At 39.0% G+C, this 25,891-nt stretch overlaps 1 protein-coding gene across 1 annotated transcript in view; it reads left to right on the top strand.

Annotated features, from left to right (window-relative positions):
• CERK (ceramide kinase) overlaps positions 1 to 17,953 on the top strand; it is a 42,962-nt gene extending 25,009 nt beyond the window's left edge. The window contains exons 7-13 of the mRNA XM_030255987.4: positions 949 to 1,023; positions 2,501 to 2,653; positions 3,484 to 3,589; positions 6,257 to 6,327; positions 11,031 to 11,236; positions 13,710 to 13,918; positions 15,207 to 17,953. Of these exons, the coding sequence (XP_030111847.4) occupies positions 949 to 1,023; positions 2,501 to 2,653; positions 3,484 to 3,589; positions 6,257 to 6,327; positions 11,031 to 11,236; positions 13,710 to 13,918; positions 15,207 to 15,306 (920 nt within the window). The 3' untranslated portion in view covers positions 15,307 to 17,953. The remainder of the gene's footprint in view (positions 1 to 948; positions 1,024 to 2,500; positions 2,654 to 3,483; positions 3,590 to 6,256; positions 6,328 to 11,030; positions 11,237 to 13,709; positions 13,919 to 15,206) is intronic.
• The last annotated feature ends 7,938 nt before the right edge of the window (positions 17,954 to 25,891 follow it).

The following is a 25,891-nucleotide window of genomic DNA, read 5'->3' as shown; positions in this document are numbered from 1 at the left end:
AATAATGGTTGCTCATTCCTCCATTATTAGTTTCTATTTCAACTTGATAAGTCATCAGAAATCAAGTACACTGTATTTGAGCTGCTCTATCACCTGATGTGTTGGTAGGAAATCTGAGAATATGTATGTGGACAAAGTTTATCTTTTCAGGCATCTACCTTTGACTTTGAAGGAATTCAGTTTCATGGAAGGGATGGGAGAAACTGTAAGATAAATTCAGAGTTAGGTGCTGCAACAAATGCACTTCTGTATATCTGGATCTGACTGCTGCAGAACAGAAACCAGATCCTATGTTAGGGTCTTGTTTTCTATAGGAAACAGGGAGTTGTCGATTTCTAAACACCATATAGGTGAAAGCTAAAGCTTCCCCACTTTCTTCTTGTAGGTATTTTGCATCAATTCTGTAAAGGTACATCTCTGTCCATTTTGTTACCCTATCTAGGAACTAATTCCTGAAAGCAAGTATTTTTACTAATTTTCAAATAATAGAACAGAGCAGAAGTTTCTGGTATAAGATGACATCCCGAAATTTAGGTCAGTACCACAAAAAACAGCAGACCAATCAACTTCTCTTCTTTTCATGAGATCTCAATGAGCAAGAAATCCTAAACAGAGGAGAATCAATGTACGCCTGGCTCATTTGATATAAAAGCTATAATGTAATAGTGAAGTTTTCCATGTAAATTAACTTCCCTTCATAACTGCTACATATTTATTGCTTATATTGTGAAATTTTTGTCCTTTGTATGGAGAGCAATAATTTGTATTCATGGGGGAGATGATAGAGTTTAAATAATAAAAATAATAATACAGTATTCCTATATTTGCTTTGTTCCATAAAATAGAAAGAAACAAACCAAAGGAACATAATGCTTTTATTTGGAGGACTGTGCCAATAATACTTGTTTTGCAAAGATACAAATTGATGCCTACTTTTTTATTTTTCAGGATCAACAGATTGCATATGCTATTCAACTGTTGGCATTTCTGATCCAGTAACTTCAGCTCTTCATATTATTCTAGGTGGGTGGTCGCAGATTGCTGTGTTGTTACTAAAATGATGGAAGTAGTCCAAAATACTATTTTCATTTAGTTCTTTCTTTATGTCTGTGAAATGTAATTTGAACATAATGGCTGAGTTGAAATACAAAGTTTTTTCCTGGGATTTAAGTCTCTGATTTGAAATACAGGAGGTTAAAAACTACTTGCTTTCTCTACAGTAATTAATTGTTTTCAAGGGATCATAATATTTCAAAAATGTTGTGCTAAAGTTTTCATGAATTCTGTCATTCTTTTGAAAGTAGTAAAATGCAATGAGTGGCATCAGTTGTTGGACTATCTCTATATATATGTATACATGTATCTTAGAGAAAGCTCTGAGAATTGCATGTGCACTTGAATAGTAGTATTTTGTGCCAGTTGTCCAATTGTCCTGGGCAATTTAATATTCCCTTGCCAAGTCTGAGTTACGATACCTTCTGGTACCATTACTGAGTAACACCTGCGGTTTTAGGATCTGGTGTTGCAAAGATTTGCACATGTGCTTCTCTTACTAACCTGTGGTTTACTCTGTTCGGCATCTGTGCAGTTAAAAGCCTTTGGACTAGGATTTGAAAGATGCGGCTTTACTATATCATAATACTTTAGTTCTGTTGTTAAGTCCCAGAATCACAGAATGGGTCAGGTTGGAAGAGGCCACAGTGATCATCTGGTCCAACCTCCCTGTGAAACAGAAAAAACACGAAACACCGAAATACCAAACAAAGCAAAAAAACCCACCCCCACTACTCCCACCATCACTCCAAAGATTGCATGAGGAGGACATCAGAGAAGTGGTGTGTTCTTTGTTCTTAGGGATTTCCAGGACCTGACTGGATAAGCCCTGAGTAACCTGATGGGTCCTCATAGCTGAACCTGGTCTGAGTGGAAGGTTTGATGAGAAACCTCCCAAAGGCTCCTTCCAGCTTGAATTACCCTCTGTTAGTGTGACACATAGGTTTAAGTACTACAGGAGGTACTGCATCGATCTGCTTAGGGAAAGGGGCTGTCAAGCATTGACTCAGGGTGCCAGTACTTAGAAGACATGTAGATGTGGCACTCTGGGACATGGTTTAGTAGTAGCCTTGAGAGGGCTGGGTTAACATTTGGACTTGATGATCCCAAAGGCCTTTTTCAATCTAAATAGCTCCTCAACTCTATCCCCTCCTACTGCTACAGGGTGAAGGACTGTAAATTCTTCATTGCATGTTTTTAGGATACTGAGCCCTTTCTTCTCACTTATTGTTTAGTGCTTTTAAAGTGTGAGATTAAATTGGTATTAAAAATTATATGTCCTTTTCTTTATGTGTAAGAAGTATATGCATTTATGACATAATATATTGACATAAATGCAATATGTACTTTTTATTTTTAATGACTTTGCAGTGTTGAAGTTACTATCATGCTTGCAGCTGCAAATAAAATAAGGCTTGACAGACCCTTGCACTTCTAATCTTCATAGGTGACTGTCAGCCTCTGGATGTCTCTTCTGTACATCACAACAACACATTTTTGAAATACTCTGTGTCATTGCTGGGTTATGGTTTTTATGGAGATATATTAAAAGATAGTGAGAAGAAGCGGTGGATGGGTCCAATGAGATATGACTACTCAGGTAATTTGTTTTAATTACTACATTATTTTGTTAGCATGTAAGCATTCTGGACCAGTTGTTTTACTCTCTCCAAACCAACCTTCTTCAAAGCTTGTAAACATCAGAAATAGACTGAGCGTGATTTTAAACTCTTTGTAGTACCAAGTATATTGAATCACATTATGTAAAGCTCTGTAACTTTGAGGTTAAGGTGGAAAGTGGGCTCAATAAAGTTGTGTTGAATACATGCCTATTAAAAATGGCACATATTAAAAACGGCCTAAAAAATAAAAACTTCTCTACAGCTTCTCTATCTTAAACATTTTGATTTTCTTTTTAATCACTTAAAGAGAGAGATAGGCACTCCTCCATCTTGAACATTCAGTTGATGGAATGAATTGTTAATTTTGCCCTTACAGAGAGAGACAAGTGATTTAGTCTTGTTACCCAATATTTGGATAAACCCTATACTAGTGGAAAGTGTCTTTTGCCTTGTTTGATTTAGCTTGTGTTAAGGAAAGAAGATGCACGAGGAAAGTTTTAGTGCAGGCAAATTTTAAGATTCAGCGGTGATATATATAACTAATTTTTTTCGTTGTTTTTTTAAAGCTGTCAAGTATAATAATGGCACTTCTGGCAAATGTTAAAACATTGGAATGGTGCTGTGGTATTCTCTTGTTCCTTACAGTCTCAATAATCATAAGAAAAAGACTTCTGAGCCTGAGGAGGGCCACTATTGTTTTGCAGTCCTTAGAGGAGGAAAGTGATGAAAAATCAAGGAATGTATGCAGAGATGTTTCGCATGTGGATTTATAATGACTTAATGCTGTGTAATGCCTTTTTTAATGTAGGCTTCAAGACTTTTCTTTCTCATCACTATTATGAAGGAACAATTGCTTATCAACCAGCAAAACACACACACGGATCTCCACGAGATAAAGAGAGATGCAGAACAGGGTAGGCTAATGTTTATCTCTGGATATTTGGTGTGAACTATTTAAAAACATAAATAGAGGTTACAGAACTATTGGTTTTAATATCAAAATATTTACTCTAAAAGAGATAAGCTTGTAAAAACAATTAGTGACTCATTAAAAAGAACACCTCATTTTATCAGATCGTTAAACAAAAATCTAATAAAATTTTGTTAGCTGGTTCTCCTCCTTCCTCAGTTTTAAGTGAAGCAAAATATAAAAGCACAGGACCCAGTTACAAGATGCTGAGGATACTGTGCTGTGTTGCTACTAAGAAATCAAAAATCTGGATGCCTTGTAGCTTCTACAAATGGAAATAATAATTCAGAAATTCTCAATTGTTCACCTTGTAACTGCATCTAGAATTTTTCGTAGTTGTTTTAGTGCCATAACAACAGTTGGCATGTCCTGAGGACAAGTTCTCTCAGCATATTTAGCCTGTTTCTTTGTATACTGCTATGATGCTGTTTGAATTCTGTGTGATATTCTTCACTTGTTTCTTTAGTCAGGGGATCTGCTTAATCTCCCAGTGCTCATTCCTTTGTCTTTGATTTCACCTGCTTGAAGTTATGCACTAGTATTTATTATTTCTCTTTATATATGGCTTTAACTATCAGACATAAAGTACTTGTCACAGCACCAAACAGCACAGCAGGATACAGAGGAGCCACAAACTTTGCCCAGAAACAAAGAGACTGCTTTGTGTAGTGCTGGTGCTGTGACACACTAGAGATCAGGCTCCAGCATCAGCTGGAACAGCTATCCCCACCCATCAGGTGCTCTCATGCAGGGGAGGCTCCAGAGGGAGGAAGCTGTCATCCAGGTCTCAGGAACAGAGTAAGGCATGCCTGGTGCCTCACAGGGTTTTTTTTACTTCCTGATAACTGCTGGAAGGACAGTAGGGCCAGGCACAAGAAATTTAGGAGAATCATGAAGTGTGGTAATGAGATTGATCAGGCAGGTGATTGACAGCCTGGCTAGAACAACTGCTCTGCCAGTCTTGTTACAGAAGATGAAAAGTGGGGATGTAATGGTTGAGGGTAGTTTTGGCAGTGGTGACTGTGAGATAATAGTGCTTTAACTTCTGAGACAAGTAAATGAGACAAAAAAGTAGAATTGCAACCGTGGACTTTGGTTTATTTGGGTATCTTGACAAAATTCCGTGGAAGGCTGCCCTGGAGTACAAAGAGGCATAGGAGAGTTAGTTGGTATCTCCTCAAAGTTCAAGAATAATCCATTCTGATACTCAGAAACTTGAAAAACCAGGATAGAAAAGTAGTTTGGATGAGCAAGGAACTGAGTAGTAAAGACAAGGTGAAAGTGGAATGGGTTATTTTGGAAGAATACCAAAGGCATTGCCTAAATATTCAGGAATGAAATTGAGAAAGCCAAAGCTCAGGCAGAGTTGAAATCAGTGAGGGATGCGAAGGATGTTGCTTCTTATGTTATTGATCACAACAAAAGGCTGAAGGAACCGTGGGCTGAAAGAACTTGCTGTTTAGTGGCATGGGGAGCACAGTGATAAGATATATCGAAAAGTCTGCAAAGTTACTCCTTTACACCATTTTTCACTTACATAGTCTCACCCCAGGCCATACAGGTCTCCATGCTCCTGGATGAAGGGGAAACAATGGATGTTACATACTTTGACTTTAGCAAGACCTTTGGTTGTTTGCTGTAGTTAAATTGATGAGCTGTGGACTAGGTAAGTGGGTGGGTGAGAAACTGGCTGGACTACTAGAAGACTTGTGAATGCCAAGTCTGCCTGGCAGCCAATTACTAGTGGTATCCCTTGGGAATATTGGGCCTAATACTGTGCAATGTGCTTATTAATGACTGGGACAGTCTCAGAAGGTGTGCTCTCAGCAGTTTTATGGATGATACCAGATTGGAAATGTGGTTTGTCTTGAAAGTCAGGGCTGCTATTCAGAGGTATCTTTGTGGGATGAAGGAATGGCTGATAGGAATCTCGTGAAGTTCAGAAGATGTAGGTGTCCCATACCTGGGGTGGAATTGTCCCATGCAAGTGTGTAGACTGGGCACTGACTGGATGGAAGGCAGCTCTGCCAAAAATATCTTCAGGATCCTAGTGAGCAACAGCTGTACCTGAGTTAGGAGTATGTCCTTGCAGCAAGGAAAGCCTACCGTATAGTGAGTTTTCTAAGCAGGAGAGAAGTCAACAGGAATGATTCTTCCCCTGCACTCGGCACTTGTGAGGTGGGCTGTCTCCAGTATGTCAGTGTCTTCCACTGTTAGAGCAAATGTTGGAACAGGGTGCCCAGAGGTCTGTGGACTTTACCCTTACAGATCCTCAGAACTTGACTGAATAAGACACTGAGCATCCTGATCTTGTAAGACCAACTTTGAGCTCTCCTGTGAGACCAGCTTGCATCACATCAGAGATTCCTTCCAACCTGTGTGATCTTGTGGCTCTCTGCTGCTGTTATCTCTGACATCAGTAATCTTTAGAACTGTACTTAAATAACTGCACTGCCTGCAGGGCTAGGATGATTCATGCCACGTGAGGATTGTCAGTGCTGTGGTGCATCTTGTGGTGGGGGAAGATCTTGTAATGACTGGGTAAAATAAAAAAAATGATATGAATAATAGTGGAGGTCTTTCAGGAATTGAATAGTATTTTTGTTTTCAGATGTTACATTTGCAAGCAAAGTGAGAAACAGCTGGCAGAACAGAGCAAGGAACGTGGATTAAAACATGAAGGTAATTTATCAAAAGAAAATAAAATATGATAGTATTACACAATTTTTTTTTCAGAAGATGGCAGTTCAAGTGTGTATGTATTTTGGTTTTTTAAACATTGAGTTACTTGATAATCTGTTGTTTCTTTGAGCTTACAGAAAACACCTCTAAGTGTCATTGTCCCCCTCAGCACTTGTGAGGCCACACCTTGAATCCTGTGTTCAGTTCTGGGCCCCTCACTTTAAGAAGGACACTGAGGTGCTGAAACATGTCCAGAGAAGGGCAACAGAGCTGGTGCAGGGTCTGGAGCACATGCTCAAGTCCTGTGAGGAGCAGCTGAGGGAGCTGGGGGTGTTTAGCCTGGAGAAAATGAGGCTCAGGAGAGACCTCATCACACTCTGCAACTGCCTGAAAGGAGGTTGTAGCCTTGTGGGGTTCTCTCTCTTCTTCCAGGTTATGAGGAAATGACCTCAAATTATGCCAGGAAAGGTTTAGTTTGGATATTAAGAAAAATCTCTTCACGGAAAGGGTAATCAAGCACTGGAAAAGACTGACCATGGAAGTGGTGTCCTGGAAGGGTTCAGAAGACACATGGATGTGGCACTTGGGCAGATATGGTTTAGTGGTGTCAGTTTGACATTTGGACTCTGATTTTATGCGTCTTTTCCAAACAAAATAATTCTATGATGCTAAGATTCTAAGTAGGTGAAAAACATGCAGTGTCTTCTCCACCCAAACCTCAGAAAATTCTGATAATATTATACTAAGTGTATATTTCAGTGTGTTTAGTTTCTTCAAGAAAAATAATATTCTGTGAGCTAGGACAATGGGTTTTTGTGGAAAGGACGGAATGGATAAATTGTGAGGTGTCATAGAAGGAAGCAGTTCATTAAAATAACTTTTATAATAGATCAGGATTAAAAATTTGTGTTTGTTAGCACAAATATCACCCTACTATGAGGCTGTGAACTTGGACAATTAGTAGCTGATCTAGTGGACTTCAGTATTTCTGTAGAACATCCCACCAATACTCAATATAAATGATAAATGAGATTTCTGTCCTTTTTCTCTAGTTATGCTATCCTTATTCTCTCTTTCATCCCCGTGCACACTTGTGTGTTTTTTTTCTAATGGGCATAACTTTTCTTTCCTCTCATTTAAACAAGTGTTAATGAATTCTCTTCAGTCATTCCCCTAGTTGTATCTTTCTATGTCTGGCTGCTACATCCTAATGGGAAGAAGTACTGGTATTGATACACTTGTGGGCTTGCTGGAGAAAGATGATGTAGATTCACTTGAGTTTTGCCTCCAGCTTCGGTTCATCATCTTGGATAAACCCCGTTCAAAGAGCAGGCAGGTTTCCTATGGGTGCTTCTTTCTACCTTTACTCTGTTTTTATTTCTTATTGTAGAGCCCAGTGCATACAATTGTAATTTTCTTGATGAGCACTTGGTCCTTATTTCCTACATTACCTTACAATTGCAGTTTTTTTGCACTATCACCCTGCCAGGTTCTAGGCATTTGTTAGCAAAAAGATAATCATACTTCAGAGATTCACTGGTAGCATAGATTTCTGTGCAACTTGAATTCCCATTACACTTGTTTAGTGCTTTCATCCTAGCTGCTGCTTTCAGATCTTTAATATAGTCAAGAAATGGTCAAATCAGAATATTTATTGGGTTATTTTAATCTATGCCCGGATTCAGCTAAAGAAAATTTTTTAGAGTATAAATAATGTATAGAAATAATTATATAAATATGACAGTAGGTTTTTTCGGTAAGAAAAAAAATTTGTCTTTCTGAGAAATTATTGTAGTTATAAATTGCCAACTTTTTTTCTTTTGTATGTCACAGGGTTTATGTGCATTTTTTCATGTTCATGTGTGTTCTTTGGTTGTTTTGTTGGTTTGTTGGTTTGGTTTTTAAACCTGCCTTTTTGTTAACTTTCATCTAGCAAAGGAACTGCTAGAAAGCTACAGCTTAGTTAGCAATCAAGACAGTTTTAGCCAACTTTGCAGATGACATTTAGTAGCTGATTATGTAGGATATTGTTTACTTTATTCTGTTCTACTTCTGGTAGCTGGCTTTCTTTGCAGTCCAGTCTCTTATCCGTGCAGTACTGGTAAGGAAACAATACAATCAGCTGCTTTAGATTCACAATAGAAAGGATTTTAGGTCTCCACTTCAGATAAGCTTTTCACTCAGCAGGGTGTCTTGGCTGACTCTTTCATTGTGCCTATCAGGTTTGTGTATAATTCAGATAAGGTTAGAAGGATGCTTGATTGATTGTTGCTGAACATATTTCTTTGTATTGTGTATTGTGCAGGAGTCTCTGTGCATGTGCTGAGTAAATGTTGAGTGTTAGCACTTTATGCTCATTTCAGCAACTTGCAGTGTGTGTACCCAACAGGCCACTGGTGAGTGTCACTTATGCACTCCCTGCTTATGACTGCCCTGCTGTAGGATATTTTGAGAAAATAATTTGTGCTGTTACAGTGATACACACTACAATATGGTTGTGAAAACAGTTGTTCATTTAAAATGTGATTGATACCCTGACTTCGTTCTTACTTTGAACAGTGAAGGTGTTCTTGGGTAACATGCTGAGATTTATACCAGATGAAAACCATCTATTACAGTAACATAAAGAAGCATTTTACCTTAAGCATATTTAAAATGTTGATACATATCTAGACACACTGATGATTGAATTACTAATGCTTCTCAGAGAAACAGCAAAAGAATTTATCAGTAAAGGGAGATGTTTGCATTTTTTTGGTTGTTGTATCAGAAAATGCCTGTGGTTTCCAGTTCCAGTAGTTTATGTTCTGTTCAGTTACCTTCATCTCAGAGTAGGGTCTTGTCATTTGCCTGCAGCCTGAACAGTCATTCTATAGTCTGACATTTAGGTATGTCGCATCTCTCTTAAGATGCATATTTAATTGCATAAGCTGATTTAAATTACTTCTTTCAGTAATGTCATGTTTGAAAGCAACATAAAAAGATCAGCAGTAAAGCAAGCAATACTAAAAAGCACTGTGGCAAATTAAGCAAAAATTTTGAATTTAAAAGCTGCGTTTTTTTCTTGCTATTATTGGTTTGTTTTTTGGAAGGTAGAAGAGATAGTCTAGACGGAAAAATTATAATAAAGTTTTTTGTTTTCCTTAAGTCTTTTGTCACATTATGAGCTTATGTGTTTTTTTTCTTGGAAAACTGTTTTTCTTGGTTCTGTTACTAGAGAGTGGATAGCAAGATGTTTCAGTGAATTCCAGGAAACAAGAGAAGTCCAAAAAGTGAAGAACAACTACAAAATACTTTGGAAACAATTTTTTTTCTTTTTATTTTTCCTGATACACAGAGCTTGGAACGTGTCAATTCAAAATGAATGCATCATAGACTTCAGGTTCAAAATAACCTAGACAATTGTAATAGTGATTCTCTAAAGTAAATGAGGCAGTACTGAGTAAACTGAGGCAGTAAGGAATATCAGAATTTCAGGACATGAAATACATAGCGTAAACATCATCTGTAATCCCATCTGAAAAGCACCTTGAAAATCTCTGTAAGTTAAACAAAATGTGGGGAACTGAATCATGTTAGATGTTCCAAGTCCATACCAGTTGACATTCCTCAAAATCCTTGTTTGCATAAACAAACTCAAGCATTTTTTTTTCTCTCCTTAATTTTACCCCTAATGGCACTTCACTCTTCACTATCATAGAACTACATGTTTGTCCATCATCTGTTCTGCACTTATTACTTCTGTGGAATTGTTCATTTGAAATGAGTCCACTTATACTGGTAGGAGAAAAATAGTAAAAAAAATATTGTTATGGCTGCTTTTTGGCTTTTTCTTATTGTGATAAGGAAGACAATCATGTGTAATCTAAAAATAAAAAGGGCATTTTTAATATATTTTTATACATATTAATATCTTTTTATATATATTCAAGAAAATACAGTTTAGGCAACAACTCTGCATTGCCTCCCAATGCTTCTTTGTTCTAGAAAATTCCTCTGCTTCCTGGTAGTATTAATGCCAGCACACATTTAAGCTCAGTCTACATGTAATCTCCAACAGTGTTTCAAGGTATTGAAAAGAGGCTTTGTATTGTTTTCCAGAAATCTCTGAAGATTTGCACACGGCAACACTGAACTCTGTTAAACATAGTTCTAATCTTGGGACATTTGGGGCTAGAGTGGAAGCACACTGAGTCATCCCTTCCCTTTGACATTTTAAAAACATTAAGTTGCTACATTGAGGCAGAAGAGGAATGCTTCAGAAACCAAATACTAAACTACAGTCCTTACATCATTGTTTATTTAAGATTAACGAGTTGAAGAGCAAAAACAGAATTTTAAGCAGTTAATCCTTCTGAACTTTCACACAGCAAAACTTGTGACTTCCCTGTCTTTTCCCTTCCTATGGATTTGCAGGTTTTCCTAAATAGTACTGATCCTGAATTTGGCATGCATATGCCAGAGAAGGCAAGCAGTTATGGGAGATAGTCACTGTCAGAAGAGAGAAAGCAACATTATCTGTTAGTATATGAAAAACAGATACTTAAAAATATTATTTTTAAATGTAGGTAATTTTAGATATTTATTGACAGTACATGAATATGGCCAGGGAAGAATTTTAAGTTGCCATTGATTACTTTTTAGTGTTCTTGTGAGTAGATCAAATTATTACCTATCTCCACGTCTTTATTGATGTGTTTCAGAAGGTGAAGAAGAATGGAAGGTTATAAAAGGGAAATTTCTAGCCATCAATGCAGTAAGTATGAGCTGTGCCTGTCCACGAAGTCCAAAAGGCCTTTCACCAGCAGCTCATTTGGCAGATGGTTCAGCAGATCTCATTCTAGTTCGGAAGTGCTCCAGATTTGATTTTCTACGGTATCTTGTCAGACACACAAACCAAGATGATCAGGTGTGTATTTCTTTTGACAGTGTCTATCAAAGGTGTAAATACTGGTATTCTTATAGGACTGAAATAATATCTATGAAGCAGGTTTGTTTGTTTTTTTTAAATTTATACATTTTGGGTGATGCAATCTCAGCATGTGCATCATGGAGAAAAAAAAGCAGCTCGAAACATTTTACTAAAGTCAACTCCTTGGCCATAGCATTTTAACAAAATTCCGCTTTTGCCAACTGAATTCAGTTTTGTAACATTTTCTGTGTATTTGCTGTTTGAACAGTATTTGAAGTTATTTTATCACAACTGTGCCCTCATGTAGTTGTCATAAAAACTGCTCATGGCACGAAAAACTACTCACAGCATGAATAGTTGAGGTAGATATGGTGAAGAATAATAAATCACTTTTGGAAACTGTATAAAAATGTAGTTTAGAATTAAGTTACCAGAACTGCAATTTGATTGAAAACTGCAGGCTTTTAGCAATATTTTACTACATATTAGTGACCAGGATGAGCTTTATGCATTCAGCTTGAAAATTATTTCATGCATGTGTTGTAGCTGTCAGGCAGGAAGATTCATCACTGCTTTGGATCATAATATCTCTTGAAACTGAGCTATGACTGTGACTATTAATACGTGACTACACATATTTAATATTTGTCACAACCTGGTATTATTAACATCTTCTGGAAATTACCTGAACAATGGACTAATGTCATATCTAGTGAATAAAAGCAATAAAGAATTTCACGTGTTTATGATGCTAGTCTTCTTCCACTGTGAAGGAATTAGTATAGATTCTTCTTCCTTTGTTTCCAACTTGCTAATGTGTCCATATTTGTCCTTCCCACTGTTCTCAATCTCCTCTTCCCTTCAGTCCTTCTCACTCACTGTTCCCTTGATATTTTCGATCAATTAAAGCCATCCCTGGCTACCTTTCAAATTGGCTGTAACATTTATCAAGGGACAACATACTGCTAAGACTTGAGACATGAGAGCTCGGGTGCCCTCTGCACAGACACCGGTGACAATGCAGCCATGGATACCAGCATTTGCCTCTGAGCGGTTTGGACCATCACACTGTTTAGTGAGCCCCTTTGGGTCCATCAGCCACTGCTTCCAAGCATAGACTTTGATGAAATCACAGTAATTTATGGTTAAAAGCTAAGGAAACTTTGGAAGTCTCTCCATGTTTGCTTTTTCTCTTTGTCGTTATGGCCGTTTCCTTTCCAATGCTTCCCATTCATCTCTGGGATGTGGTGGTTTTGCAGTGGAGATTAAATGCAAGGTTGTACATATGTCCTTATCTCAGGTTAGTGTCCACCATAAAAACCCTTCTTGGGAAGCCCTTCTTGAAAACTTAAGGAAATGTGAGGAAAAAGAAAAGGGTGACTGTCCATCAGTACAGATTGGTTTTCACATTTGCTTCCCTGTCATCCCCTTCCTGTAGACACACACAGACACTGCATGGCCTTTGCTAAGTGACCTGTCTATATTCCATACAGCTTGCTGAGTAGTTAGCTCTGTATCTGTTAAGTTGCTTTCAGGGCTGGTAGGGGCAACCCCTAATTTATTGTCTCTTCAATTAATGATGCCTGTTTTAAAGCATTCGTTCAATATTGTAGTGTAAAGCATTTGTTCAATATTGTAGTGTAAGAGCAGTCTTCTAATTTACCTGCTTTTTTTAGATGAATTAACTAGTTAAAATTATTTTTATTTTTTTGGGATGTAATGGGAAGGGCAGGTGGGAGCACCCATGTGCATCCCCCGAAGGGGGCAGGTTTGACACTGTCCCTTGTAAGATTTGTTGCATCATTGTTGCACCATGTGCAGTGCTCTGGTGCAGGGTCTGGGGACCCCTTTGAGGGTGGCCTTTGATGGGCCATGATAGCCCCTCTGCTGTCCCTCATGTGGATGTCCCTTGGATGTGCCTTTCCCGGGGTGAAGGGCCCCTGGAGCTCCTCTTCGCAGCAGAGAGCGGGCGTTCACTGCTTCTGACCAGAGGCTTTTTCACCACACACCAAGATCCTCTGCTCCCCCGCTTTGGTGTGTGGGTCTGTCAGAGCCTGGCAGCTGATAGCCCAGGGCTGTGGTCTCTGCCCTGAAGATGCTGGGCTTAATCCTGCTGTGACTGTATTCTACCCCAGCCCAGATCTGAGTCTCTTACCTCCATCAGCTTGAAGTCCAGGGCCTCAGTCAGAGGTGAATTCAGGGTGGGATGGTCTTCCATGCAGCTGTTACTATACAATTTTGCTATAATAGGCACTATACAGTGACCATTGAGAAGTAAAGTTTCATTTTGGCTTTATTTTTTTTGACTTGTGCAGTTTTTCAAAAACAAGTATCTCTTCATACCTCAGGTGAGCTTCTCGAGAAAATTGGAGTAAACAGACTTTGCTGAGTAACTTTACACATCAAATGATTTAATTATAATTGCCTGATTTGCCTTTTTTTTTTTTTTTTTTTTTTTTTTTTTTTGTAGTTTGACTTTCCATTTGTAGATGTTTATCGGGTTAAGTGTTTTCAATTTACATCAAAGCTTTCAGAAGACAATGAAAGCAATGTCATGGACATTGGAAAGAAACGTTTTGGCCAGTTCTGCAGAGATCATCCAGCCTGTTGCTGTAGTATTGTTAATAGCACCTGGAATTGTGATGGAGAAACTCTGGATAGTTCAGCAGTTGAAGTGAGGTAAGCTTAGATTTTTCTGTCTATATAGCAGAACACATGAAGCCTTCTCTTGTATTTTGAATGTATACTGAAATGCATTTCAAAGATGTTTATAAAGACATCCCAAAAAGATGCCTGTGTATAGCAAATTGGAGTCTTCTGATAATAAACCTAAATATTTTTGTTACCGTTTTGAATCCTTTCCAGAGAATACTGCAGTCATGTATGTTGTAAGTGATCACTCTGAGTGAGATGGATTGCTCTAGGAGAGGGTGGAAGTTCTAAGAGGTTGGGGGTTCCAAGAGAGGGAAGTTCCAAAAGAGTGGGGGTTCCAAGAGAGCGTCTGGCTCCTCGGAGACCCCTTATCAGGGGGGCTTCAAGGTGGGCTGGAACAAGACTTGGGCCAATGGGGTCACAGACACTTGATGTTTCAGGGGAGGGTTACAGGTGTGAGATGAGCCATGCATTTTGGGGGTTGAGATAGAACAGTCCATTTGACTTTTGGACCAGTAGAGGGGATTGTTTTCATCCTGGCTGTACTAGTGTAAATCTTTTGCCAGGCAATTATATTTATTCATCCTCCCCAACAACCCTACCTTTGAAGTCATACTTACTTCTTAGGAACTGTTATTATGTGTTTAAAGTGCTGAAAGTGAAGATGGTGTTGAAAGGATTCTTTTTAAATGTGGGAAATGCCTCATTACTCTGAGCAATAGCTTTTCCTATTTGTCTAAGTAAACATCTTTACCTCACAGAAATACTGAGTATGTCCCATACTTTGTGGTTTTTTGCACACAGCACAGTCTTATCTCCAGTCTCCACATATGGAGAAGGGATTTTGCAGTTGTGCAAATAATCAAATTAGAGAAGAAGTTTGTGAAATTTGAAAGGGTATTTTTGGTTAATTTTTGTTGTTGTTGTTTGGATTAGTTTTCGTTCCTTGTTTTGTTTGTTGTTTTTAGAACAAAGGGAACCAGATCCATAATGTTTACATACAAGTGTGTTGCATTAAAATATAATCCCTAAGCAGTCCAAAGGTGAGTTTTATAAATGCTGTATATTGTACAAGATCGGCTCATCTAGGTGCTCATAGAACTTGTTGTGTGGACAAGGGGCATAAAAGAGGATCCATGAAAACCTCCAGCTCTCTTAACAGGGAAGGATTGCATCTAAAATGAGAATGTGATTTCTGTAGTCAGGAGTAAGAAACTTTGTCCAGCTGTTTGAAATTAATGGATTATTAGAATTAAATTACTAGAATTAAATAAGAGCTATCCACTTATTTCTTACTAATTTCTGTATTTTTCAGAGTTCACTGCCAGTTAATGAAACTGTTTGCAAGGGGAATTGAAGAAGACTGTAAAGATGAAGCTGCCCATAGCCAGAGTAGCATTGAACAATTACTATAGACATTGTTCCTCCAATGGGGAGAAGAAAAAATAAAAGCTCAAGGAAATTGAGTAAATATGCATTTTAGTCAAATTGACAAGTATTTTAAACTTTAGATTTTTTTTATGGCTTTAATATAATTTTAGACATCTTACTGTATTGTGTCATTAAAAAAAAAAACATTGTAATCATTAAAATATATATTGGAGCAATGTAATCTGTTACTTTAGAAAACAGGGGCTTGGCCTATATCTGTGTATTCATGATGACTGATAAATTCTCTTTGCTTTTATAGAAAGCTAATTTAGTAGTTGTGTTGCAATAATACCTAAATGTTATGAAACATTGGACTTCCCACTGGTACCAAGATAAGACATTTTCAGTGTCTGAGAAGATGTTTTCTGCTGGGAGTGTTATGTAATTGTGTGTAGCTTAAATGCTGGATCACGGTGTTGTCATTAGCTTTTTTTTGTTTTGTTTAATTATAATCTTTCATTTTGTAATTCTGACAATACCTTGCAACTTATCAATGCAATTCAAACACACATTCCTGGCTTTAAGTAATAACAATGATAGTGTACAGATATTTGAAAAATAAAAGCACAACTATATACAGGTCACACCTCATCCTATATATTCTGTCTTTGAAGGTTTCCTTGCATCATGTGTTTTGGGATTATAAAAGGTTTTAGGACTATTTGGATGATACCAAATACCACACAGTGCAACTGAAAAGTCTTGCAAGCAAATTGCAGGAGTACTTGTATAATATCAGGAAGGCACAGGAAAGGCAAATATAAGTAAGTTCTCAAACACCAGCAAGTTTTAGTTTTTAAAAATATCTGATAACATATTAAAAGCTTCCCTCTTCACAATTCTCTGGACATTCTACTCCATATGTTAAAATGTCATTGCAAAATAAGACATTGAAGTCTTAAGTTTAGAAATATGATTTGATGATTGAAAATCCTTAAAATAATTGAACTAAATATGAAATAAAATAATTTGCTTTGTCAAGCCAAGGGAAGAAACTGGTATCTGACAAATCATGAATTCACTGTGCTGATTTTTTTTTTAATAACAAAAAAAAAAATTAGACTGTCATATAGAGCTATTGAGTGATTATTTAAGTTGTATATAGTTTTGTGTATTGTGGCACATGCATGTTTTGTGTCCACGGCTGGGGCTAAATTTTGCTCTTCTTGTACAGGCTTAATCCTGTTTGAGGACAGAAGTTAGCCCCTGTTCTGTCTTTTTTTAAGTGTTTCTTTAAGTTTAAAATAGTCTTTAAAACTAACTTCATCTGAGTTTTTTTTTGCGTCCAAACAGCTGATGATTCTGTATTCATGTCTATTTATTGGTACTTCTGTCATCCAGCTTGTGTTAGATTCATGTCTCTCATATATGTGGTCAGTGTAAACCATGGAGATTGGTCATTTCATTACTGAAGCACTTGAATATTGTTATAAATGGCAGGTTATTTTTTTTTCTATTAAAGTTATTTACATTCCAGTTTTATGTATGACAAAAATTGTGTTCTATATCTTTGCTACAAAGTATTGCTCATATTGCTCTATATGAAAAAAAGCACTTGCAAATTATATTTGCCTCAAGTACAATCATACAAAGTTTAGGATCTTTATTTTGTTATATAATATTTCAGGAAAATACTTGAATACTTTTTCCAAAACTACTAGTCTTTGCTTTCCTTATTAATGCAATGAGTTGAAATGTCGATTCATCCAATGTTTTTCTGACACTTCTAACACAGGTGTTACATATACTGTATTTTTAAAGCCATGTTTAATAAGTGAAATAATACTTTTGAACTAACATCCTGTTGAAAATGAAATTATGCAGTTCTACAAATGTGAATATTTTTTGAAAGTGCCATTTGTTTAAAAATGTCTATGGTTATTGTCTATGGTTAATCAATGAATATTGTGAGAGTATCCAGACTGTGAAGTTACAGTAATTCTTGTGCAGAAGGTAATGGTGCACACTCAGCTTCCTGACAGTGAGGGAGTTTGAGGCATTGCAGCTATCCAGAGCACATTCTCATCAGTGAGAACTGGAATAAATAACCAGCTCTTTCCATTAGTTTACTAGCAAGTCATGAGACCCCTACTTGAAAAATGGAGACTTAATCTCATAGTGAATGTATATTGAAATGCTTTGAATATTTGAGTATCTGCAACTGAGTGCTTGGTGTTTCCAAAGAAAGCCACAGTGAAGGTCTCCTCTCTGAGAAAAAGCCACCAGAAAAGGATGAAAGATCATGGTATAGTGTGGTAAGGAAGCATGAAGTAAATAATGAAGGTATTGCAACATAATAAAATTTAAAGGTCATAGGTAATAGAAAAGCTGCATAGTTGCATTTGAATAATTCTATTTGTAGCATATTAAGCTAGCAAAGCACCATATGTGAGTTGTATGACATGTCCAGTTTATTTTTAAGAGAGCTGTGTAAGTAATGTCTTCTTACATTTTAATTCTAGGGATTTTTTTTTTCTCCGAATGTAATCTTAGTATGGAAATTATGTATAGGAAAACCAGCTTTGATTTTCTTTTTTCCCAATCTTGCTGGCTTCAAGATTAGAAAATGTGTTCTGTTTTATGACACTAGGGCATTTCATTAAAGAAATAAAACTGTGTTGTACAACTGCACATTGGTTTTCTTCTTTTCACAACTTGATTTGAAAAAAATCTCACTTTGGCAGAAATCTGGCAGTAATATGTTTAATGTAACCACTGTGAGTAGATCAAACAAAGTGAAGATCAAACAGAGTGAAGCAATTCATAACCTTCCAGTTGGGTTGATGACAGCTTCGTGGAAAGTGTGAGTGTGAACAAACACTGAGAGCGGAGGAAAGCAACTAGTGAAGCTGGACTTAGATACTAAGCATCTCTACAAGGGTAAACTGAATGTGAAACTTATTATAATGCAGGTATTTAGAGCTGTAATTACTGCGGAAGTAAAAGAAACTGCTGTTCTAAGAAGGGTAAATATGTATTATACTATAGTATGGTAAATAGATGGGGGATCTTAGAGTTTTGTTGCAATAATTGCTACAGATGAAGCATGTATTCTTAGAATTAAAACATGTTCATTGTATATAAGCAATGGGCAAAGAAGGAGAACATGCTTCTCAGCACTGCAGACACTTGTGCTTTTGCAGTGTATTGTTTTTGTGTGGCAAGGGTTTGGTAGCTGGGGGGCTGCAGAGGTGACTTTTGGATGAAGGCAGCAGAGGATGCCCCCGTGTCAGACAGTCATTTCCCCAGCCAGCTCCAGGAGGGATCTGCCACTGGCCAAAGCTGAGCTCATTGGATGGCATTGCTAAGAACTTCTGTGATAGATTAGGAAGGGTAGAAAGTGCTGCTTGACATCTGTGAAAGGAGTGAGTGGAAAATAAACTTTCCTGCAGACACTTAAGGTCAGTGAAGAAGGGAGGAGGTGCTCCAGGCACCAGATGAGATTGCTCTGCAGCCTGTGGAGGACCTCACACGGGAGCAGGTGGCTGTGCCCCCAGGAAATCTGCAACTCGTGGAGAGCCCATGCTGAAGGAAATTTCCTGGCAGGGGCTACAGCAATGGAAAGGAGCACATACATGAGCAGGTATTTTTCACAGGAGCTGTGGCCTGTGGGGGATGCTTCCCTCCTCAGGAAGGAGAAAGAAGTAAGGGAGAGAAAGTGTTAAACTCACTAGAACCCCCACTTCTCCATCCCCCTGCACTGCTCAAGGCAGGGGGAATGAGGTAGAAGAGTCAGATGTGAAGTTAAGCATAGGAATGAGGCAGAGAGGGAGGAGATGAGGTGGTGCATTTAGGTTTGGGTTTATTTCTGTCTTACTCCAATATTAATTGGCAATAAATTATATTAATTTTCCCCCAAGATGACTTCATTTTGCCCCTGACTGTAATTGCTGAGGGGCCTCCCTGTCCTTAGCTTGACCCCTGAGCTATTCAATCATTCTTTACCCTGTCCTGACAAGGATAATCTAGAATCAAAAATTTCTCCAAACATGTGTCTTGCAATTAAGTATTAGAATAATAGAATCTTAGAATCATTTAGGTTGGAAAAGACCTTTAATATCATAAAGCCCAATCCTTAAACCAGTACTGCCAAGATCACCTCTGTAAGGGCCACATCTACACGTCTTTTAACTACCTACTTTTAACTACCCAGGGATGCTGTCTCAGCCACTTCCCTGGACAGCCTGTTCCTATCCTTGATAACCCTTTCCATTAAAAAGCTTTTTGTAATACTGAGTCAAAGCCTCCTCTGGCACAACTTCATAGGAACTTGGATTGGAAGGGACTTTCAAAGATCAGCTTGAGTCTAAAGCTCATACTGGCCTCAACTTGAGGCCATTTCCCCTATTTCCTCTTGTGCCATTGCTTTTATACATTAAAGGAGACTGACCCTCACCTGGCTACAAGCTCTTTTGCAGTAGTTGTAGAGTGTAATAAAGTTCCCCTGAGCCTCCTTTTCTCCAGAATAAACACCCCCCAGAATAAACATCCCTCAGCAGCTCCTCACCAGACTTACACTCCAGACACGTCCCCCAGCTCTCTTGCCATTCTCTGGACACAGTCCAGCACCTCTTCTAATGAAGGGCCCAGAACTGAACACAGAATTCATTTCCCTAGAACTCCTGCCTTAATCTCCATGAAGTAAATGAGTAATAGGAGTTCATCACTTTTATTCTCATTAGTGACATTGTTCTTATTTCAACTTTTCAACAGGAGAGTTAAGTAATTTAATAGATTCTAACCAGTGTTTAAGTTGCAGCAAATTAGTTCTGTCCATAATGAAGGAACAGTCTTCCCAGACTTCTCTTGCCCACTTTCATGTACATGATCTACATCTCACAAAGGCTTATGCATGTTCTTAATTAATACATGACTAGTCCAATTAATTAGAAGGGGGTGGGGCATTCATTCTTCAGTTATGCCTTTCAAATACTTTGCAATGAGAGGATTAACTATTTTTTTAGTCAATTTCCTGCTGTTGAGAAATTATGCCTAATATGTACCTACCAAAATTGCCAAGGAGTTTGTCTTCAAAGAATGTTAGCTCCTTTGTGACTCCTGCATGTCTGAAAAGATGATTTCCTCTTGTTGGTAGCTATTTTACCTAAGGTGCAATTTTCTGGATTATTTTATAGAAATCCTCCAGCAAGAAATAAAATGAACAGATTTTTAATCTCTTTTTTTTCAATATTTCAGTATTATAGGACAGGAAAAATATAAGCAGAAAAAATTATTTATAAAGGAAAAACACTGAACAAATAACAGAAGAGATGCAAATTAAAAAATCAATGAAGACTAAATTCTGGAAAGGATGAAAGAGAACAGCTGCAAAACAAATAGTAAAAAGGAGAAAAATAATAAGAAAACAAAATACAGATTTTTTTTTTTTTCCCCATTTTTTCTGCTGGAAAGCTTTGCCTGGGTACCTGCACTGTAACTGCACAGTAAAGCTAGCACTAAAGGTTTGAGTAGATTGCTAGCAGTTTAACTATTTACAACTGGTAGAGAGAATAAAAGCTTCATCACTGTTGTGAAGACATATTTCTAAAAAAATGCTATGTCACCCTCTGTATTTTCACTCACAAACTTTACCATAACAGCAGCATAGCTAGAAGAGCTGCTAAAGGAGAACTGTAACAGCAGCTTTATGGTTACCTGTACCAATGTGAAACATTCTGAAATGACTGTTCAATTTAATCTCCCAAATATTGTTTTTCATGTTAATATTTAGCAGCTGTATTTTAGGAAAGGGGAGATTGCAACAAGAAGAAATGCTAGGTTAGTGTTTCAATGCTGCTGAGGTCAAGGTGGTGGGATAGCAACTCACCCCAGCCAAGGGTCTGTCCCATAGATCTTGTAACATCAGGGGAAGTCCCCACAGAAGATGTTTCCCTGCAGAAATACCTGTGCAGCTTCTAGAATGTGTTTGTCTAATCTGTTCTTCTGAGCTTTCTGTGATGGATATTCAGCAAAGCTGATTAGCTATCAAAACAGATTTCTTAAAGGTTTTTAGTTAGAAAGTTGTGGTCACTCAGCTGAATCCCCATTGCTGTGTTTACACACGGGCACAGAGAGCACTTGTTGTCTTTGGGGAATTCACTCCCCGGGCTATTCTGTTGCCTCTCAGTCTCCTGTTCTCTGCCTAAACAGTATTACTATTCAGACAGAGAAGGAAAAACCCTACAATAATCAAGTACTTACTGATATGAAAACCTACTTGAAGCTGATTTTTATTTACCAGCAAAGAAGGGGCTCTGTAGAAGAGAGCTGGTACTGACAGGGTTGCTCTAGAATGAGTAGTTGCATAAAGCCTTCAACCAAATCAGATAACTGTTTAGTATCTAGATACCATGTTTTCACAGAATGCTGCTTAAAGCTCTGATGGATGCATTTAAGGTAGACATTTCCCCTCAGCAATACCTATCAGATAAACAACTGTTCTGAGGATTAGTCTGCTGGTGGATGCTGCCCTGCCCCAAGACCAAAGAACAACCCAATAAGTAGCTCTCAGATAATTGGAGCCTCCTATTTCCATTGTGTCTCACAGTGTTTGCATTTTCTATGGAAAACAGGCAAAATCTGAACACCTCGGTGTTGCCCTAGTTGTAATTTTTTAGTAGACTTTCAGAAAATCCTCAACACATTGGTGGCTGGGTTGAGAAAGAGTAAACATAGGCATATTCTTTCACCAGAGCAGCAGATATTTGTTCTCCTCTGTGTGCAGGCAAAGCTTTGAGCCAACAGAATAAATTGTAGTTTTTGCTGCATTAAAGAGTTTACAGACTCAGTGGAGGAAGGTGAGGTGGGGAAGAAGCACAAGGTTGCTGCTTCCTGTGCTCAGGGAGTCCATCCTGAAGCTTTTGTGGAGGGAACACCAGGCACTAATGCATGGACCAATGCAGAAGAGAGATGCAGTGAGCAGGAATATCCAAAGATCACTGCTATGCAGACTTGCAGTCCAAACTCACCCACCCAGTAAATAAAGCATTGTACCATATCTGTGTCAATTGCTCAGGCTTGGGTCTGAAGGCCATTGCTGTCTGCCCTGCCTTCATTTGTTGGAGGAAATTTCACTAGTTTGGGATAAATCTGTGCTGTAACACTGCTATCAGAAAGCACAGCAGGAATTTATTAGGAAAAGTGATTGTGTTCAGTGTTTTCACTGGAGCTAAAAGAGAGGAAAAAGAACGCCAAGAAAGGGTTGTTGATTCACCCTGCCCTTACTGAAGTAACCCAACACAATGCACCTCACATTGCACATGCAAGGGGAATTGGAGGCTACGGCTGCTTGCACTGGTTTCTACCAGGAGTTCTGGTTTCTGCCTTCCAGCAAAGCTACTGAGATACCAGAACTCTGTTCTCCACTTGGCGTGGGCAGTGGCTAAGGGAGTGAATGTTATTCCCATTTGAAAGCACAAAGAGCTGTATATGAATTCTCTTCAGTTCCAGGACACCACATGCATCCTGCAGTAGTGACAGCCAGAGCTTCCAGTGGAGTGGAAAATGCCTTCCTATGCTGTTAATACAAGGTATCAGTGGAAGGAGCTACAGTTACTGTGGTTTTAGTGTTTTTCCCGAAGCCACTCAGGTGGGAATGCATCTCTGCTATATTCAGAAAGATTGGGCAGCTCACACTGGGCCATAATGACCCCTGCTGTGCCCTTTCTACTGACATCAGCTGATGCCTTAGGCAATACCAACAGGCTTTGGGCCATGTGAAGGTGTAACCAGCTGACATCCATCAGGAAATGAGGTGGCTGTAATTTTTGAGCTGGGGCCTCAGACATTTTAGCATATTGTTGATGACTATGCAGTTGTTCTCTTTCATACACATTGAAATGTGTGCTGGGAAACCAGGAGGAAAAGGTGGGTATCTCCATGGCTGGGCAGCTGCTCTGGGCGAGCAGGGGTGCCCTGTGGCCTTCAGGAGCACCAGTGTGGAGCATGCCTGGCAAAGGACCTCGTGTTAGGATGTGCAAAGTTGACACAAGCCATGCTCTGCCTCTAGATGTGACACTGGGAGAAACAACCACCAGGGAGCAGACAGAACAGCTCCTACAAAACAGAGCAGAGGGCAGAGATGGTGTTAACAATGTCTGTAATGGCCCTGGTGACTGCACTGCAGTGCAACAGAGCTGCAGGGGCTGAGCACGGCCAGCTCACTGAAAGCAGTGGCAAGTCAGGTCTTGATCTAAAAATAAAGCATGTGTAGGTGGGTATGTTGTACTAGAAAGGCTGAAAGGTCCTGATGCAAGTCCCAGATCACTAAGACATAGTAAGCCTGATCTCATGAGTGGTGGCCTCCAGCGAGTTACTCATACTCCATTGTTCCAGTAATGGCTGGGGCAGCATGGCTTCTGAGATGCTCTGGGGCACAGCTTGGTGGCTTTTCTACCTACCCAAAGCTCTCTCCAAGCTCCTGTTTGCTAATTTGCCTTTCTCTTCTCACAGCCAGCTAAGCCTTGAGGAGAAGCTGTATGAGGAGCAGCTGAGGTCACTTGGTCTGTTCAGCCTGGAGGAGACTGAGGGGAGACCTCACTGCAGTTACAACTTCCTCATGAGGGGAAGAGGAGGGGCAGACACTGATCTCCTCTCTGTGGTGAGCAGTGACAGGACCCGAGGGAGTGGCCTGAAGCTGTGTCAGGGGAGGTTTAGTTTGAATATTAGAAAAAGATTCTTCGCCCAGAAGGGCGCTGGAACAGGCTCCCCAGGGCAGCAGTCACAGCACCAGCCTGACAGAGTTCTAGAAATGTTTGGACAATGCTCTCATGTACATGGGGTGACTTGCAGGGATGCTGCTGTGCAGGGCCAGTGCTGGACTTGATGATCCTTGTGAGTCCCTTCCAATCCAGCACATTCTGTGATTCTGTGAATACCAGCCTGTTAAAACCTCCTAATGAGCAGGAAGAATACTGACACTGGAAGGCTGTTGCATCATGACCTTCTATACAGGGCAGCAGGGCCTACAGGGTGCATGAGAATCCAGGTGGAAGAGCATAGCCTTGTCATTTGTGTTTGTGTCACGTGCCAGGTGACATGGCTGTGTCATTGAGAGGACTGGTGCAGTGAATTGAGTGACTGAAGAGCAGCCCTACTGCTGCTGCTTCTGTGGCACAGCATATTTTTGACTGTGAATGTTTGGGAGCAATTTGACATGATGAAATAATTGTGACAGAGGTGTATTTTTTTTTTTTTTGAGGCCTCCTCATGCAGGTCCACTGGAAGACATGCTTGCATTCTTGGATGTAGCCTGATACTTGTAAATAACATCAAATACTTTGCTGTTAGCTCATTTTTCTCTGTTCAAGAACCTGTCAAGATCTTGTTTTTCCATCTTGGCTGACACTGCTGACACAGTGGTGTCAGCACAGAGAAGGCTTGCCAGCCTGAGCAATGCTAAACATCTGTGAACAGCACAGTGCTCAGATGTCACTGCCTGGCCTGCCTTGGCACAGACGTGTCAGGGGAAAAAGGCTCAGCGTGTGCTGAGTCTAAAGGATAACCCTTGAAAATGACACATCCACAGAAAATTGCGCTCAAGTTTTGCCTTTGGGTAGAAGCAGATTATTTTGCATACAAATATGAGCGGATGGAGACAGCGCAGAGAACCCTGCCTATGGCTCTCCCATGTGCACTGATTGAATCTCTGAACTTGCAGTCTACAGGTACAGTATCAGAAAAATTGCCACTATCTTTCAATAAGGGAAGAAATATAGCTTTGCTTTGCTTTTGGAGTCTTTGTATTACAAATCAGTGCCTATAATCCAGGAAAACGAAGATTATTTTTAAGTAAAATATGGAACAATGCTATTACATGCAGTTATATATGTCACTTGTTTTTCTACACCCTAAGATGCAGTGGAGAGTTCTAAAGTTTGAATAATTTTATGATAAAAAACCTTCTGGTACTGTTTAATAATTCTTCATGTTAACATACTTTTAAATCTACCTTGCTGCAGTGCCTGGTATTCCAGTTTCTGAGCCTGACCTGATCCTGCAGCTCCCTCTACTGAAAATTAGTTCTCTAGAAAAGAACTCCACATTTTAAAATACAGCAGTCATTTTTAAGGTAGTCTGGCAACTCCATTTCCTATGGCTCCCTACAGATGAGATTTGCAGTAACTTATTTCAGTTCAAATTGCATGTCACTTCACACTGATTTCATTTTAATTTTCTTTACAAGATTCAATGCGATCAAACAATGATAGATGCTATGTAGCTGCTTTTCATCTCAAAGATTTGAACAATCTGAACAATGTCTTCCTTAAAAAGGGATAGAAACATGTCAAGCAGGGGAAAAGTACAATCATAAATTTTAGCACCTGGGACCCTTGTTCATATACTAACTTTCTCAACTCAGCTGAATTTGCCTGTGTTGCAATTGTCTTGGGCACATCATTAAAGATGGCTTAAATATTTGTTTCCACCAGGTCTCAGGTAGTTCTAGTTCTCACTTTGCTCTGCCCTAAGCAAGTGTGGACAAATGTCATAAGTAGAGAAAATCAGCTGCCGTATCTGTTAGGCAGAGAGCCTGCAAGGACAGACCAGATGATCAGTCATTTTCAGTCA

This window comes from Taeniopygia guttata, chromosome 1A (assembly GCF_048771995.1).
Source record: "Taeniopygia guttata chromosome 1A, bTaeGut7.mat, whole genome shotgun sequence".
Taxonomy (NCBI): domain Eukaryota; kingdom Metazoa; phylum Chordata; class Aves; order Passeriformes; family Estrildidae; genus Taeniopygia; species Taeniopygia guttata.
Note: the sequence above shows the minus strand (reverse complement) of the source record. Positions and strands in the feature narration are given on the sequence as shown.